Consider the following 17,566-nt stretch of genomic DNA (forward strand, 5'->3'; position numbering starts at 1 on the left):
GCAGAAGACATTGATATCAGCATATGATGATGGGGCTGCCCATCTACGGATGATCCAGTTGCATAACCATGTGCACGGCGGTAGATAGAACAGCAGCAGCGTCGCTTACTTTGATTACCTCGTCTCAGCCAGTCAATCAATGAAATGGCCTCGAGCTCAAACACCTTTTCCCTGCCTTTATGTTCTCAGTAGACACTAGAGATTCCTACTCTTCAACCCACCCTACGCTACACTCGTCTCCTGAGCTGGTAAAACGACACGTGCACAGAGATATCGCTAGCTAGAAGACGCAAACACTCCCTATTCCTCAGCGATGCCCGTTCTCGTTGTCGGGTGGCTGGATGCTGTGCCGCCACAATCAGACGAAATGGATTACAGACAGACAGACGGAACGAGTCCAAAGAGATCGATCAAGAATGCGCTGCTTGGTATTGATTTGAGGCTTGAACTTTTGCCATTTCCATTTCCACTTGCATTCTCTTATTCAGCGCTCTCTTTCCACCCTCACTTTTTTCTCAAATGGTGGCCTGGGGGTATCATGTAACATGCGTACAGGTAACAATAAACTTGCCGAAAAGGCAAAGCAAAAAGCAAGTGACAACAAAAGAAAAGTCGTTGCGTCTTTTTCAACCCTTTGGTCTCCTTCTGTGCATCTGACCACATGGGTCGGTCTGCTAGATGTGGGAGGAAGAACCGCCACCGGCACCTCAGGGCACACACTCTCGGTCAAGCTTTCCTCGTGTCCTGCGCAGATTCAGATTTCAGGAGAGGCTCTCCGTCACCTGAACCGAATTCTTTATCCTGATTAAACTCCAAGCTCGAGTTCCAGCCCAAGACCCTCCCGTTCTTCGTCCTAACCCATTCTATCTCGATCGAGGATTGCATGTGATGTCCTCCTCGTGATTGTATAGTTTTTTTGTCTCTGTTTTATTCTTCGACCTGTGAGCTGTAATGCTGTCTGCATTGGTCCAGAACTTGCCAGGTATAGGCTGGTGGTCTCGATGTTGCCATGGCCTGCTACATCTTGCGTTCACCTTGCTGAAATATAGTCGAATAGGAACACTACTCATAGTATCCGCTAATCGTCTTTGGCACTCATGGTCCCAACTCTTTGATAGCCTGTTTCCTCCTCTCCAACACTTCCTTTCTTACTATCCTCGTTCTCAGCGCCTCACTTGCCTGCACCAGCGCATCAATACTGATGGCGTGATTCGTCATATTGTGGTTGATATACGTATAAACCTGCGCAGCCGAGTCGAGTGCGAGGATGGCATTTTCATTGAGTTTGAGTAAAGCGAGGGCCAATTGGAAGAGGAAGGGCGACGAGGTACCATCATGCTCGTCTGAGGAGTTGTCGCCTGTGAGGCTGGATTCCGTTTGGGGGTGCAACGGCGTCACGGGTGTGGATGGGCCGCTCGTCAGGCCGAGGGAAGGCATCTCCACCGTGAGGGTGGTCTTGGACTGGTTCAAGGCCTGTGGAGGGGCGTCGGAACTGTTGAGACAGAGACTGTGGTGGTGAGATTGGAGGGTTAGTAGAGCGTTCCAGTAAAGTGTCAAGATTCAAGACAGAAGACAAACTCACATAACGTCCCAAACGCGATATAGAGCCTCTCCACCCGTCAACACGCCCGTATATAACGACAAGAACCAGTGGAACGTACACGCCTCCAGCTCGACACCCAAGTCATCCAGTTTGGCGCTCAGTTTCGGCAGAACTTCTGCAACATACTGGCGAAGAACCACTTGATCAGCCCGAGCCACAAGTAGGGTCGAGCTGAAATATTGGCTTGGAAGAATGACATCAATGATGGCAACGAGAAGCCAAAAACAATCTTCTGCCGTCGCGCAAATGAGCAGCAAAGAAGCTGTGATCAGATTCATACCTTGACAGTATCCAATGCGTGGATTGTGCAAGGAATAAGCCCTCAGCAACTCTTCCAACCGCTGAACGCCAGGTCCGTGCCGGAAGAACACATTGTCCGTGAGCGTCCGGTGAACATCCGCCTTGATTTGGCTTGCAATGTCCGGGTCGATGTCGGTACCTTCTTGCGATCTGGCAACGAGGTCCTCATAGTAGCCAGGGATCCTCAAAGCACTCGCACCAGAACATTCGGCCCAAATCTTTGGCCGAAGGGTGACGGGTATGCCGGCCAGAACCAGTGACTTGAAGTGCATGTACTTCGCTTTCGTCTTGGTCGAGCGCCCAAGGGTTGCTATCCCTATGAGTTCGCCGTTGAGAAGGTCTGCTTCAGGGGTGTTGGTGTTGCTCGCGCGATCGACGTTGTTCGCTCTTTCCGCTCGGACTCTGCGCAGAAAGTCATTCCACCGAACAGCTCTCTCTGCTTGGAGTGCGTCGTGCAACTCTGTCAGCTGGTCCAGAAGCAATTTTGCGGGGCCGGAGTCGGCCGTGGCTTCGGACTCTGAATCCGGCGTAAAGTCTGCGGAGGTTGCCGTTACCGTCGAGGGTTGTGGCTCCATCACCACACTAGTCGTTGGAAGAGCCTTTTGCGAAGCAGCAGAGACCGAAATGGAGGTCTCTCTGCTTCGGCGTGGCGGCGTTGTAGTTCCCGCGACATCGACCGTACTGACAGTAACAACTGCACCAGCAGAGGGTGTATGTGAAAGCAATTCTTTTGGTCTTCCCGAAGACAGAGCCGCGGGCACCTTAAGGTACTCTTGCCACGACTTTTTGGGTGCCTCCTCATCTACAGAAATCGGTGTGGCTGGTCTTTCGACAGAGAGTTCTTCAGCTTGTGGGTTTTCACCAGCTCTGAAACTAGCAATGGTTTCGGCGCCACTCAGCTTGTTTCGTCTGTGTGCTCGAACCGGGAGGCTCTGTCGTTTCCGCCGTTTCTGGTCGTAGATGAAGCCGAATCGGTCTGTCAATAATCCAGTACTATCCACGTTTTGCGTTGTCATGGTGGGCGGCAGTTGGGAACTTTCAATCATAGAATCTAGCTCGACAGTCGGAGGGAGGCTGCTTGCGTTGGATTCTTTCCGCGCGTGATTCGGACTGGCGGAAAGTCGCGTGGCAGTCGGTGTACGCTTTGCTGGTGGGCGGCTTTTGATTGTCCCAGTCGTCGGTAGCGACGCCGACGATTTGGTAGTGGTTAGAGGTGGATTGTTGCGTGGTTTCGGAACACTTGGTTCGGCCTCGCCTGGTGCATTCTGCTGTCCCAGCGATGATGCCCTAGATCGACCGGGTTGGGACTTTCCACCGAAAATTTGGGTCCATGAGGCAAAAGAGCGAGTAGACTGGCTGGACCGTACACTAGCTTCGTCGCTGGCTTTGGGCTTCCTCACAGTCTTGCCGCCAATGAAATAGCTCGAAGATTGTGTTGGAGGTTGGAAGATGCTTTGCAGACCAGATAACTTTGAGGTGTTTGAGCTTGATACCCGCGGACGCAAGGTGGCTTCCATGTCCTGGCTGCTGTCGCTGACACTGCTGTTGGCCCTGCTAGGGGTTCGGCTTGCCTTGGCGAGACTCGATGCCATGGAACCAGCCCTGCTGCGATTCGCGTCCAGGTCGACCTGCAAGGCTGCTGGCGTGCTTCGAGTGTCTGAGGCCTGGCCGACAGGGAAATCGCTGTCCAAGGGGCTGCTGACCACAATGCCATCTGCCATGGCTTCGCTCATCATCCCGTCTAACAACGCAGCACCTCGATCCACAGAGCCAGATCCGACGCTTGAGTCTGTCTCTCCCTGCTCCAGTCTGAGAAGCCTCTTCTCCACCTCCGCCGTCGGGACATTGGCCTCACGCAGGATCTTCTTCAATTCTCTCTCCCTGTGATCTGCTCGGATCCGTAGAGCTGAAATTTCCGCATCCCTTTGAGCAAGGTCGGAGGCATACTGACGGACCAGCTTGACCGCGCCAGTCCTGGCAATAAGTCTTTCTATGTGGTCGTCGCTGGCCAAATGCAAGGAACCGGGGATCTCCAGCGATGATCGCGGAGAGTCGTCGAACAATGCATTTTGTCTATTGAGAGAGGGAGATGCACTTGTCAAGCCCGCAAGAGTGGCCTTCCTATCCCTTGCCTTCTGTGATATTGTACGTATGGGTTTCGGCACCACCTCTTGAGCAATGCTTGCCGACTTCGTTTCGGTCTCTGGAGAGAAAGAGGGAAAGGAGGTCAGGGAAGGGTCGTCCTCTTCAAAGGATTTGGAGGAGTGTTTCGAGCCATGACGCTTGGGGGCTCCACGGATAGTCTTAGGTTTCTTGAAATCGGCGGACTGGGCAGAGGTCTGTGAGGAGGACCGTCTCGACTCGTTGCTGCCATGTTCGGACATTTTGAAGCCGACGCTGGCCCTATCGACTCGTCGATCTCTGCGTTGATCGTCCAAGCACTGCCGCCCGCATCTTCACACTTCACAAACTGGCCGTGAGTAGCGTCGGGTTGCGGAAGAAGAGGACAGAAGTCAAAGTCGCAGGTCAGGGGATCCGGCCATGGTCTGAGATTCGATGATGCTGCTAGTAATGACGTCTGTCGTGAAGTGAAGACTAGATGATGGAGGAGGAGAGGGCAGCTGCTTTGTCGCGGAAGAGGAAGAGGCGGTGGTGGACAACACAGAAGGAAGTCCCTGATCTGACCGGACATCAAACGCACACTGCCTGAAGATTGGTAGTATGGTTGGGCATCTTCTGGCAGCTGGCAGAAACAAAATGCTCGTGTGATATGACGAAACCCACAAGTAGCAGCAAGCCGGCGAGCGGGTTGGTGCCGGGGGTTACAGGGGGTGGAGCTTGTTCATGCCACACACACATGCGGCATTGGTGAGGTTCAATCAAGCAAAAGACGCTGGTGGCCCTGGCTGGCTCTGGTGGCTTCTGGTGGCACCAAACGGAGGGAGGAGGTGCAGGTTGCAGCAAGGGCTGGTGAGGCAGAGGCGGGAGAGTCCGCAGCCTGGAGATCCAATCATGTGATCAGAGTAGTGCCTGCAAGGGCCGATGACCAACAACACCCTCTCTGTATGGAGCACACGTCCCTTTCCACCAAAGGAGCATCAGACATCCAGTCAACTGCCCCAACACCGACCTCGTCCTATGCGTAGTCTTGTCTTTCAACAACAGCCTGCACATCCTCTGGACCCCTCCTGAGCTGTCCAGATCAGCATCGCCTCATAGTCGTCCAGACGAAAGTGGCACATATCAGGCATCTGCCGTCGCGCTCTCCTCGAGTCCTCGACATATCAATCATAACTAGAACAAAGCAACCATCATGGACGCCGAAACATCTTTACTCTCTCCTTAACTGACGCAAAGACCTGCTCTCGGAGCCTCTTTACTCCTAATCCATCCCCCAAGGAGCCACTCCAAGGCATCTCGGTTGCCATTCAGTCAACATGGGTCAAGGCTACTCTATGACCACCCTTTCCGCGGCATCCGCCAGCATAGATGTCCCTGAACTTGCGGACCTGGTGCACGAGAAGACCCTGGCCTCAGCCCGTTTCATGAAAAGCGTCCGCGCCAGGAGTCAGCAAGGCTTTGTGTTTGTCAAGGCGGTCATGAAGCCATATTCGTCTTTCCAGGTCCACGAGTATATCCGCCAGCTTACAGAAGAGAGGAGTATTCTGGCCGACATCCCCAATGCCCTGGGCTATCAGCGAATCATCGAGGTGCCTAGTGGTGGTTTCCTCGTCCGTCAATACATGTTCAGCTCGGTATACGACCGGATGAGCACCCGGCCCTTTTTGGAGGATATCGAGAAGAAGTGGCTCGCGTTTCAGCTACTCTGCGCGGTTCGCGATTGCCACGCGCGCAACGTGTACCATGGTGACATCAAGACAGAAAACATTCTCGTCACCTCGTGGAACTGGCTCTATCTCACCGATTTTTCCTCCTCGTTCAAACCTGTGAATCTGCCAGAAGACAACCCAGCCGACTTCTCGTTCTATTTTGACACTTCGTCGCGACGGACGTGCTACATTGCTCCAGAAAGGTTCACGTCGGTCAATCTGGAAGAGACGCAAGGAGAACTGAACTGGGCAATGGATATCTTCAGTGTCGGGTGTGTTATTGCTGAAATCTTCCTAGAGGGACCTATCTTCTCCCTTAGTCAGCTGTTCAAGTATCGATCCGGAGACTATAGCCCCGAGCATACCCATCTCAACAAGATCGAAGACCCTGAGGTGCGGGCAATGATTCTCAACATGATTGAATTGGATCCGGAGAAGCGCTACAATGCCGAACAACATCTCTCCTTCTACCGGTCCAAGATCTTTCCCGAGTACTTTTACAGTTTTCTTCATCAGTATATGCTCAACCTCACCAGGCCTGCTACTGCTCTGAAGCCAGTGGAACTGAATCTGGGGAGCCTGAGCGAATTCGACGAGAAGATTGAACGAGTCTATTATGACTTTGATAAGATCTCGTTCTTTCTCGGTTATGGCCCGAGTTCCACAAAACTATCTTCGCGGTCGCCATTGACGATGAAGTCCAGCAACAAAGTCAAAACCCCGGATGCGGATCCTAGCCTCTACGATGGCAGCCTCCTTTTCCTCACCCTAGTCGAGTCCAGTTTAAGGAATACGGCAAAGGCATCAGCACGACTCAAGGCGTGCGACCTTTTGGTTGCTTTTGCCGAACGACTTCCAGATGAGGCGAAATTGGATCGAATCTTACCATACATTGTTGGCTTGGTCGCCGATCAATCCGATGTGGTCAGGGCTGCAGCAATCTACGCAATGACCTCAATCTTCGAGATGATTGAAGTTGTCTCGCCCATAAATGCATATGTCTTTCCAGAGTATATCCTGCCGCGTTTGAAGCATTTTGGATTTGGCCCCTCGGGCGAGCCCAGCGTCCTTGTGCGCTCCGCGTATGCGTCCTGTCTGGCTTCGTTGGCATTGTCTGCTGAAAGAGTCCTCGACATGGTCCACGCCATCCGGGCAGACGGGCGTCTGTCCGCATTGCGAGAAGATGAATTGGCTTCCCAGCAGTCCTTCGACGCCCTCTATGATTATGGCCGGCGCGAAATCGTACCTCATTTTGAAGAATCGACTGTTGCTTTGATAACCGATCCGGAAGCATCTGTCAGGAGAGCTTTGCTGGGGTCAATATCCCGACTGTGCGTCTTTTTCGGCAGTCAACAATCCAGCGATGTGATCCTGACACACCTTAACACGTATCTGAACGACAAGGACTGGATATTGAGGTGCTCGTTTTTTGAAGCGCTTGTTGGAATCGCATCCTACATTGGAGCCACGAGCCTCGAAAAGTTCATCTTGCCGGTGATGGTTGGTTCTTTGACTGACCCCGAGAACTTTGTCCTAGAGAAAGTCTTCCGATCCTTGGCCCGGATGGCCGCGTTAGGTCTGTTGCAAAAGAGTACAACTTGGGAGCTTGTGGGTATCGCTGCAAGGTTTTCGATTCATCCCAGCATTTGGGTGCGGGAGAGTGCTATACAATTTATTGTCTTGTCTGCCAAGTACATCCCTGCAGCAGACCAATACTGCATCGTCCTCCCGGTCATTCAGCCATTCTTGAAAGGTCCCATCTCTGCGTTGACGGAAGAGCGAATATTGGACAATCTGAAGCGGCCGTTGCCAAAGATCGTTTTTGACTCGGCCACCAACTGGGCAGCAAGGAAAGGAAACAGCCTGTTCTGGACAGCTGCAAGCCGAGACGGTGGATTGACGTTGTCTGATCCCTCAACACCACAAAATCCATCAGCACTCACCAAGCGACTCTTGACCAGGATACCTCCCTCACAGAAAGACAAAGATGACCAAATATCTCTGGAGAGTCTACGAAATCTCGGAATGACTGCGGATGATGAGATCAAGCTCCTTGCGCTTCGCGAGTATGTACTGAAAATTTCTAGGCACAAACCGTCTGAGGATACAGACGAGAGATACCGCATGTTGAATAATATCATCGCTCTGAATCAGATCGATGTTGCCCCGCAGAATGTTTTCTTTGATTCCCGTCAGCCGATCAGAGAGAACACGAGTGGACCTAGGAGGGCACAGAAAAGATCACGAATGGATGAGAGACATAGTCTGGCAGACGCTCTTTTGGACGCATCAACCAGCATTGACGACCATATGTCGCGACGGATTTCGTCCGCAGAGCAATCCAGCGGAACGGCAACACCAGCTACCAAGCCCATGGATATCCAAAATCGCAGGCCGTCGGAAATGAGGACCAATGGCACACCTACGATTGCTGTAGAAAGAGCGAGTGTGTCCTCCAGGCCAAGCATCACAAATGGAGGGACTTCCATAAATGGAGACAGACTGTCTCTGCGCCGCAATACCTCGCTCGAACTCAGACGTCGAAGCAGCGGTCTGAACCTGATGAATCGAACGGATTCTGCAAAGGCGGACGCCGAAATCTCCACCATCTCGGAGAACGCGTTTGGCAAGGTCGAGGTTGATGGGCAATTTCATCGACGAAGTACCGCGGGCCCCTCAGCGTTATCAGTGACGGCCAGCGTGGCCGCAAAGTCCAGATCTGTTTCACCTCGCGGCAGTGGCGCGAGGACGCCGCTCTACGAGCCTAACCACTCCTACCAGGGGAACGATGCCAACGTTTTGCGACTGTTGGACCATCACTTTTTGGAAAATTTCCCCATTGATCAAATGGACTTTGGCGGAAATCGACCTCCTGCCGACACTAGAACACCCATTCGAAGACCTACCGACGTCTTGCAACAGAGCGGCGGCAAAGCGGCGCAACAGGAAGAGAAATTCCGCAGTGAGCCATGGCGCCCTTTAGGCCAGCTGCTGACTCAATTTTCGGAGCATACGGCTGCCATCAATCGAGTGTGTGCAGCGCCTGATCACGCCTTTTTTGTGACAGCATCAGATGATGGAACCTGCAAGATCTGGGACACGATCAGGTTGGAAAAGAATGTCACGGCGCGTTCGAGATATACGCACCGGCGCACTGAGGGGGTGAGAGTAAAGAGTCTCTGCTTCATTGAGGAGACGCATACCTTTCTCAGCGGCGGCGACGATGGAAGCATTCATGCTTTACGGGTCGACTATAGGAGTGTCGACGGTGGTGAGACTTCGCGGTACGGCAGACCGAGCCTCGTGCGGGACTACCTGATACCGTCGAACCGAGCTGTGGACAACGTCGGCGGTCCCGAGGGTAGTGCTGCTGGATCCGTGTCAGAATACGCCGTGTGGCTTCATCACTATCGCACGCCAAACTCCCAATCTATCTTACTGGCAGCGACCAACAGATGTCGTATTCTTGTGATCGACATGAAGAACATGGAGATCATCCACAGCATGAATAACCCGGTACATCATGGGACACCGACTACGTTCTGTGTCGACAGGAAACGCCATTGGTTGCTCTTGGGGACGAGCCACGGAATCTTGGACCTGTGGGACTTGCGGTTCAGGTTGCATTTGCGTAGTTTTGGCATTCAAACCGACTCACGAATAGATCGGCTCCTGATTCATCCCGCAAAAGGTCACGGGAGATGGGTCATGGTGAGCGCTGGCGGGGAAATCAGTGCCTGGGACATTGAAAAGATGGTCTGCCGAGAAGTTTTACGACCGAGCACATTCAGTCCCAAAGGTGGGCAGACCCGCCCGTATGAAGCGTGGTCTCCAGACGAGGAGAGCAGTGAAAAGATTCTGTCGCGATTTGCCAAAGAGGTCTCGGAGAACGACAGCCTCATCGGACCGCAGTTTCATCGCGCTTCGACCACTAATGAGATGTCGGACGGTTCACCTGTGAAGAGATCGGCTTCGTCATCCAGCGCGGCCTCGCCTTCGACCTTTCCGATCCTTGCAATGTATGTCTTCACCGACTACACCCAGAGCTCGAACCCAGATAGTCCCAACAAACACTCTATCCTCCTGACCGGAGGTGTTGATCGAGCCTTGCGATACTGGGACATTGGTCGACCGGAGAACAGCTTCATTGTCTCCGGCCCGCAATTGCACGATGCAAACGAGGATGGCTATGTGTCGCCTGGGAGCATCAAGTCCAAATACAAATACGAAGTCTCGCATCCGTTGAGCTTGAGCGCGGGAGCGCAGATCGCCCTCATCCAGGAAAAGGTCAACGTTAGTGAGGAAGCCGCCACGCCGGGGCAGTCGCCGAGGAAGACATCATCTTATACCCGTGCTTCGAGAAATGCCACGACTCATGTCGCTTCCACTCCCACGAAAAGATCGAATACACCTACGCCAAATGCGACGACGAGCAGTCAGCCTGGCACACCGAATGTACACCGAAACTCCGGGACAGGCACTGCGTCCACGCCTTCAACCCCCCAAGCAGTCAAACCCCCTCGTAATACAATCATCAGCGCGGCACAGCAGCAATTGCTCCGAACGCACTTGGATTCCATCACCGACGTGGTAATGCTGAGGAAACCGTATGGATGCGTGGTCAGTGTGGACCGAGGTGGGAACATCTTTATATTCCATTGAGTTGGGCATCTATCGCTGGGCATGGGTCTGAAGAATGGGTCCTCGTTCTTCCCGAATGACGAGATCGCGAGTGTCACTCGCGTTGAATAAACCCCCTGGGCCTGTGGTCGAGGGACTTATTTCCCTGGCCATCCCTTTCGAGAGGGGGCTTGCAGTGTAGTTGCATCGAAAAGAAAGAGCAATACCCATAAATGAAATCCGTGAAGCAAGCATAGATCCCAACACTTGGTCAGTCATCGACGGTGCCGAAGCTGACCTTTGGGACCTGCTGCATGTATAGAACCACATCTTCTCTACCTTCGTCATTCGTTCTCCTCCTGTGTTTGCCCTAGTCGAATCGACTCGCCGATGGCCGGAGTCATGCGGAGCAACATGAACAGCCCCGTTTATGTACCGACTTCTTTTCGTCCTTTCAAAACTTTCCGGCTCTCGCTCGAACTAGCTGTCCTGTTTCATTCAACAACCCTTGACGCTGCTCGATCCCAGCTGACTATTGGCTCAGGTACTGTGAAGACACATTGTCAGGGCGGTTTTGTCGAGACATAGAGAATAATACTGTGGTGCGAGAGCATTTGTTTCCGCAGGGACAATTGGCCTCGGCTGTTTCCGAGTGTTCAAGTGCGGGCGACCGATCTTGCGCGAAATCGGTGGTCCTGATCTGCATATTCCTGGCAGAGAGACCGTAGGGCCAGGAAAAGAGGTTTATTGAACAGAGGCGGGAGCAGAGGAAGGAAGGGAAGGGAAAGACAGAGGAGGTGAAAGACGAAGAGGAGAGGATCTATTGATCGGTGCGCAGGAGAAGGTCGAAGCAAGCTCAACCCACATCATCATCATTTCAACCACCAACTTCAACGAGATCGCCTGAGGAGAGACGAGACGACGAGATCACACACAATACTATCACCGTCCTTTTCTTTCTGTCCCATGACATCTCGCCACCATGCCCTCCTCCCAAGAACCACCCCCTGAGCCCGCGTCGGCTACGACGACACCGCTGCCCCATGGGACCGAGCACATCGCACTGATCGGCGTCGGCGCTATAGGCATCTCCTTCCTGGCGCTGCACTTGACCTACACGGCCGCGCGGGTGTCGGTGTTCGACCCGCGCCCGGACCTGCAGGAGCACGTCGCCGCCATCTTGCCTCTATATCTCCCGTCGACGTCGTCGTCCGCAGGTGCCGAGGAGTCCCGTCCTGAGCTCTCGATCGAGCAGCTCGCGGCGTCGGGCCGGCTGAGGTTCTGCACCTCGCTGCGCGACGCCGTGCAGCACGCGACGGTCGTGCAGGAGCAGGGGCCCGAGAACCTGCAGTTCAAGCAGCGGACATGGTCCGAGGTGCTGCGCTACGTGAGCCCCGCGACGCATCTGTGGTCGTCGACGAGCGGGATCCCCGCGAGCCAGCAACTCGCGCACCTCGACGCCGCGAGTCCTGCGCTCTCAGAGGAGGCCATCGCCGCGGCCCGCGCGCGCCTGCTGATCGTGCACCCGTTCAACCCGCCGCACCTGATGCCGCTGCTCGAGCTGGTGCCGTCGGCACACACGTCGGGGCCCGAGACCGCGTTCGCGCGGGCGTACTTTGGCGCGCTGGGCTCGATCCACCGCCCCATCACCGTGCACAAGGAGACGGCGGGCTTCGTGGCCAACCGCCTGTCGTTCATCCTGTTCCGCGAGGCGTGCCACCTGGTGCAGGCGGGCGTGTGCTCCGTGGCGGACCTGGACGAGATCGTGCGCGCCAGCCTGGGCCCGCGCTGGGCCGTCGCGGGGCCCTTCAAGATGTACAACTTCGGCGGCGGCCCGCGCGGCATGCGCGGCTTCCTCGACAACATCGGCGAGAGCATCGACGGCGTCTGGAAGGATGCCGGCGAACTCAGTATGGATGACGACGCCACGGGCGGTTGGAAGGATACCGTCGTCGAGCAGACCGCCGCGGCGTACGGCGTGCCCACCGCGGAGGAGATTAGGAAGAGGGACAGGGGGCTGAAGGCGGTCGTGAGGGTCCAGGAGGAGCTGGAGCAGGGAGAGGGACAGGCCATGCCATGAGAACAGGGCAAGCAAAAATCCGGATCTACCCAGAGAGACGGGCATAGATGGAGCAATTGAAACCGAAAAAAAAAATACGTCCAGAGACAGTCAGCGTCAGATGGACATCGCGACCACGAGGAAACAAAACACCAAAGAGAGCGACGCAGTTGACTCGAATATTCAAAACGTTGATACGGATGGAACTCTGCCTCTCTGTTGTGGTCTGATCTGTCCTAGTTTGCTCGACCTTCCCTGTTTCAACGGGTTTTCAGTACAATATCTAGATCCTCAAACACTTTGTTCTGGTTTCCATTTTTCCAATGTCAATATTTTCTCTCTTGCAAGGCCATCAAAGTCAAGTGTCATGCCTGAACTGGGCAATCCAACTGGGTTGTCATGAATATAACTGGTAAATAACAAAAAAAAGCAATCTCGCACCATAAAAGCCCGTAAGCAGTAGCAGCCGCACCAGAATTACAGATTAACCTTCAAAGAAACAAAAGTCGGAACATGTCGAACGTCGGACAGCGAGGACAAACATATTGCCCCGACACGACGACAACAAAGGGGTACCATGTTGTTCGTGCCGCTTAGTTTCCAAGAGGTATTGCGCCAAAGCTCCTTGCCATCCCAAATTCGATGCAGATCCAAATCCAAATCCATGGTTATGCAAAATGATGATCTTCAGTCTGGTGCCCTATGCCTCCAAGACACGGCTGAGAACGGGACCTCGGCCAGGAGGCGGTTTGACATTTTCCTCGGACACCGAGTCTCCTTTCACGCTGCCAGTACTGCTGGCAACATTCGCGTGGGCTCGCTCGGCATCTTCATCCTCAACAATCTTCGTACGGTCAGGACCTCGAGTGTTGTGGTTGAGCGACTCGCGAGCCGTGTAGTTTGTTGGCGCCGTGCTTGCCATGCTCAATGCAGTGCTGGAACGTTGGTGCACCAAGTCTGGTGTTGGGGGGATCGAGCTTCGTTCGCTCTGAGGGGTCAAGTGACCTGTGCCTGCGCGAGAATCGTTGGCAGTATGATCGACGGGAGACAAATTCTCGCTGTCTTGTCGAACATGGCCTGTTGAGGCCGACATACTGGCTTCGTCCGTCTCGGCCTGCTCGTCCTCTTCGACATCAGCCGCTTCGTTGGCGAGCTGAAGCCCCTCGACAGCAGCGGCACACTGCTCACTGATGTTGCGGATGATATCAGCAATGGCATCAGTCTTGTCACGGAGATGACGATCGGCCACATCAGACATGCTGAGCTCTGAGTAGCGTTTGCTAGCTCTCTTATTGGCAGCCAGGAGCTTGTTTTCCATTTGCGGCGTGACGTCTTGGCCGTCAATGGAGCCAGATCTCGATGGTCGTTTGCTAGGCCTGGCGTTCTTGAGTTCATCACCATCCTCAGCAATCTCATCTTGTTCTTCTTCATCTTGGTCGCCTTCTCCCTCTTCTTCATCCTCCTCTTCGTATCCTTCGTTGATGTACTCTGCCAACTCGGAAGCTGATCCAATGGAGCGGACAATGTGTTCCATATGGTGCGTTTGGCCGGTGATGAGCGATCGGAGGTGGAGAACGACGCGCTGAGCTTCATCACGTTGTCTCTGCAGCGTCTGATTCGTATGTTGCAGAGCCGCGATCTCCTTGCGATTGCGAGCACGTTCTTTCTCAAGGTCTTCGGCAATGCCTTGCTGGAGCACCAACGCCTCTAAGGCGTTGTCACGCTGTCTCTCAGTGCCAGACAGACGGAGAGCAAGACGGGCAGCATCATCCTTCTGTTGGTCGATAAGGCCGGTAAGTCTGCGGTTCTCGCGCTTGTGAGACTCAATCTTGACACGAAGCTCTGCCAGCTCCTTGTTGAGAGACTCGACGAAGGCTTGGAATTTCTGGAACTGCAACTTCCATGTCTCAACTTCTTGCTCAAGGTAGTTATTCCTCTTTGCAACCTTGGCAAGCTCTGTGTCCATGCGGCCCTTCAGGTTGATGAAGTCCTGCCATGCTTCAAGTGCGTCTCTCGAATATTGGTTACGTTCTCGAACAATCTCATTCATGTGTCTCATTGAGATCTTGGTCATCAGGGGTTTCTTCATGGTACCGCCAAAGATGGCCTTGACACCAGTATTGCGGCCAAGCTTCTCGCAGACATGGTCCATGACTGCCATCACAGCGTCCTGGTTCCACCATGAGGGGTCCTGAACACTTTCCACCTCACCGCGCAGAACAATGATTTGTCCGGCGGGGATGAGCTTGCCACCTCCATAGGCAGACTTGAGATGCTGGGGGACACCGCTTATCTCAACGTCGCTGTTCAAGGCTTGTGTCAGACGGTTGATCATCTTGGTGCGTTGGCCAGCGGTCAAAATGTTCGGTGGATGATCCGTGATGACGAGATTCCGGTCCAGGTCCACCAGGAGAGCATCCTTGGGAGGCTGGAAGAGAGATCGACATTCAGTGGTGATGCCCAAGATATATGGTCCAGGCTCTTGCACCATTTCGCTGGCATTGCGAGCATGGACAACGGGCACATACAGGCCGCTCCATTCGTATACGCGAACACAGAATCTGATGGTTTCGGCTGCGATTGTGAGCATGGCTGGGTGGTGGCTGGTGAGAATGATACGGCGAGTAGGCGAGACAGAGGCCTCGATGAGGCCTACAATATTGGGAATGCTCAAACAGCAGAAGAGCGGCCACATGTTGAAGTTCTGGAATCCGGTGGGCGAGGACGGGAATTGGTAGCAGAGGGCATAATCTTTCATATCGATCCGTACAAGGTCATTCAGTCGTGGAGCAGGGAAGCTGAGGATTCTGGAAACCTCCTCGGCGTGAAACAGGTTGGTGGCCTTGTTCCAGTGAATCCACATTCCTCGCAGGTAGTCGCCCAGGAGGTTGTAGAGAGGATATCTGGAAAGAAAGCTCAGGCAGTAGGGAATCCAGTAGGTCTCATCGGCGACATCTCTGTAATCGGATTCGGTCTTGCGGCGAAGGTCGCGAATGGTTTCGGCTCGTTTCTCATCGGCTCGTGACCAAACTCGCAGAGCAATACCGTACAAGGTGTGTTGAGAATCTTGCTGGAGGACGAAAGAGTGATGAACGCAATGTGGCTGACTTCTGCCAGTGCAGATCTCGACATCATGTGGAAAGCACGCCTGTCTCGTGGTCAGTGGTTGTAATCAAAGCGTGGGGAGCAACAGCAACGAACCCTCATGGCACTGTGCAGAGCTCTTGCAATTTCATTGTCACTCTCCAGCCTGGGGCTGCTCCCCAAGATCTCGGGAAGCCAGAACTGGCCCACAGCTCCCTTCATATGTTGAATCTTGCCGTGGGATGGAGGTGGTGCTTTGACCCATTGCGACGGCTCCCTTCCCACGCCACAGACCATGTAGGCATGGGTCAATGTCTTTGGAGTCGGTCGATTGTTCGACTTTGCGAGGGTCGAGGGGAGAGGTTGGGTGATTCGTGAGTGGAGAGATGAGGTTCGGCTGGGAACCATGGCATTGTCAACTTGCTGTTCTCGGGTAGCAGGGCGATTTGTATCGCGGGTCTGAGGTCGAGCAGCCATTGAAGTCATTGAGGTATGACCTCTGAGTGAGGGACCCATGCTGTCGGTTCAAAGGTGGCAGGGAGGTTAAGCCTGAGCAATTCAGTCGTGTGAGCTTGGATATCAATCCTCCAGCAATTCAACCCAGAACCAATGGCGAGCTCCAGACAGCCCTGGAGCCTTTGAATCTAGGGATATCGTCGCGGAGAGTGCAATTGTTTTCTTTTCTCCTCGAGACAAACGGAGGGGAAGAGGACGTGGCTCAGAGACAGCCCCCGCGGTGTGAAGAAAGAAAGAAAAAAACCAACGGGCTCCGACCGTTGGGAGGATAGAAAAGCACCACAGGTACTGGAACGGCGTAGGTGCCAGGAGAGATTGTTGCAGGGCACAATTGAAGCTCCATAGATTTCAGGAGTCCATCTGGCATTGGAAGCGAGAGGAAGCGCAGCATGAGGTGTCAGGCCAAGCCCACCGGAGGCACATCAAGTGCCAGGACTAGCAGTGGTGGACTCCGGATATGCAGCTAAGAAGATGAGGCTTGCAGGGGTTAGAAACCACTCTCGACCGTGGAGCCCATAACCGAGAATGGGTGCCCATCTCCATGTTCCTCGTACCTACTTGTAGGTGCGAGCCTGCGAGGTACCTGGGTTTCCTCAGCTGTCTTCGCTCCTCGTCCTCTTGCCATGGTGCAGCAGCGCAGATCAGCCACAAGATTGAGGGAATCTGGTGAGTTTCTTCCTCTGTCAAATCTGTCTACTCACGACGTACCAAAAGACTCTCAACTCCTCCTCCTCTCGCACGAGCACAGAGTTTGCCCCGTCCAGGTACACAAATCCGAATGGCGAATCTCTGCGCACTAGCCTCTGCCTGCGCCTGCGCCTGTCCCTGTGCCTGAGCCGTGCCCGTGGGCCCCTGTCGCAAATCATCCAACAGCCCAAAGAGCTATCTGTCCCATCGCCCCCCAGGTTGGGTCTAGCCAGGAGCTGAGGGACACACACCATCCAAGTCGAGCTGCCCTCCCACACGGAACCACGCCGGTTTGGGGTTGGACGTGCCCCTGGTGTCCTGCAGGACCCTGGCTCACTGTTTTCCCCGGCAGCCCTCAATTTGGTTGGCAACCAACAATCCTGATCCACCTGTCTGTGATGAGCCAGGAAAACTTGGTTGATGGCCTGGGTGACGGACGTGTGCCTGAAGCCCCGACCTGTGGCAGACCTTTTTTGGCCACTTCCATCACAGGCTGGCTGAGGCTTTCACATTTTCTGGGGGGCAAGATGTGCCTCATACTGCTCCTCCCCATCGGTGACCCATCTGCTTGTGTGGGCTTTCAGGGGGGAGGGGTCAACTTTCTCGTTTGGGCTGCTCTTCTTGCTTGGACGTGGCTTGCCTTCCTGAGCTTCTAGGCTTTCGTATAGCGGGTACCTATGAGGCACAGACTTCTCCATACCCCTCTTCGCCCTTCCCGCGTGTACGGATTCTCTTGCTCGGCTCAAAAGAACTGGCTGCGTTGCAGGCACGGGCTATTCCTTTCAACCCATTTGGTGGGAAGTCGCCGAGCACAGATACGAATAACTTGCAGGCCACCGTCGCGTCTTTCGGGTTCCAGCCATCTGG

General features: G+C 54.1%; 4 protein-coding genes across 4 annotated transcripts; 2 read left to right on the plus strand and 2 right to left on the minus strand.

Moving 5' to 3' along the window:
- Positions 1-367: 367 nt before the first annotated feature.
- PV07_00962 (uncharacterized protein) lies at positions 368-4,831 on the minus strand. Its single transcript, XM_016387455.1, has 2 exons — positions 1,583-4,831; positions 368-1,507 (listed from the first exon to the last, which is right to left on the minus strand). Exons 1-2 carry the CDS (start codon positions 4,285-4,287, stop codon positions 1,096-1,098), a joined length of 3,117 nt encoding a protein of 1,038 aa, XP_016254383.1. The 5' UTR covers positions 4,288-4,831; the 3' UTR covers positions 368-1,095.
- Positions 4,832-5,131: 300 nt separating this feature from the next.
- On the plus strand, positions 5,132-10,653 carry PV07_00963 (uncharacterized protein). The gene has a single exon (XM_016387456.1). It carries the CDS (start codon positions 5,341-5,343, stop codon positions 10,393-10,395), a length of 5,055 nt encoding a protein of 1,684 aa, XP_016254384.1. The 5' UTR covers positions 5,132-5,340; the 3' UTR covers positions 10,396-10,653.
- Positions 10,654-10,826: 173 nt separating this feature from the next.
- Positions 10,827-12,733, plus strand: PV07_00964 (uncharacterized protein). Its single transcript, XM_016387457.1, has one exon. It carries the CDS (start codon positions 11,336-11,338, stop codon positions 12,431-12,433), a length of 1,098 nt encoding a protein of 365 aa, XP_016254385.1. The 5' UTR covers positions 10,827-11,335; the 3' UTR covers positions 12,434-12,733.
- On the minus strand, positions 12,588-16,370 carry PV07_00965 (uncharacterized protein). Its single transcript, XM_016387458.1, has 2 exons — positions 15,614-16,370; positions 12,588-15,560 (listed from the first exon to the last, which is right to left on the minus strand). Exons 1-2 carry the CDS (start codon positions 16,010-16,012, stop codon positions 13,113-13,115), a joined length of 2,847 nt encoding a protein of 948 aa, XP_016254386.1. The 5' UTR covers positions 16,013-16,370; the 3' UTR covers positions 12,588-13,112.
- Between the last annotated feature and the right edge of the window lie 1,196 nt (positions 16,371-17,566).

This window comes from Cladophialophora immunda, assembly GCF_000835495.1.
Source record: "Cladophialophora immunda strain CBS 83496 unplaced genomic scaffold supercont1.1, whole genome shotgun sequence".
NCBI classification, from domain to species: domain Eukaryota; kingdom Fungi; phylum Ascomycota; class Eurotiomycetes; order Chaetothyriales; family Herpotrichiellaceae; genus Cladophialophora; species Cladophialophora immunda.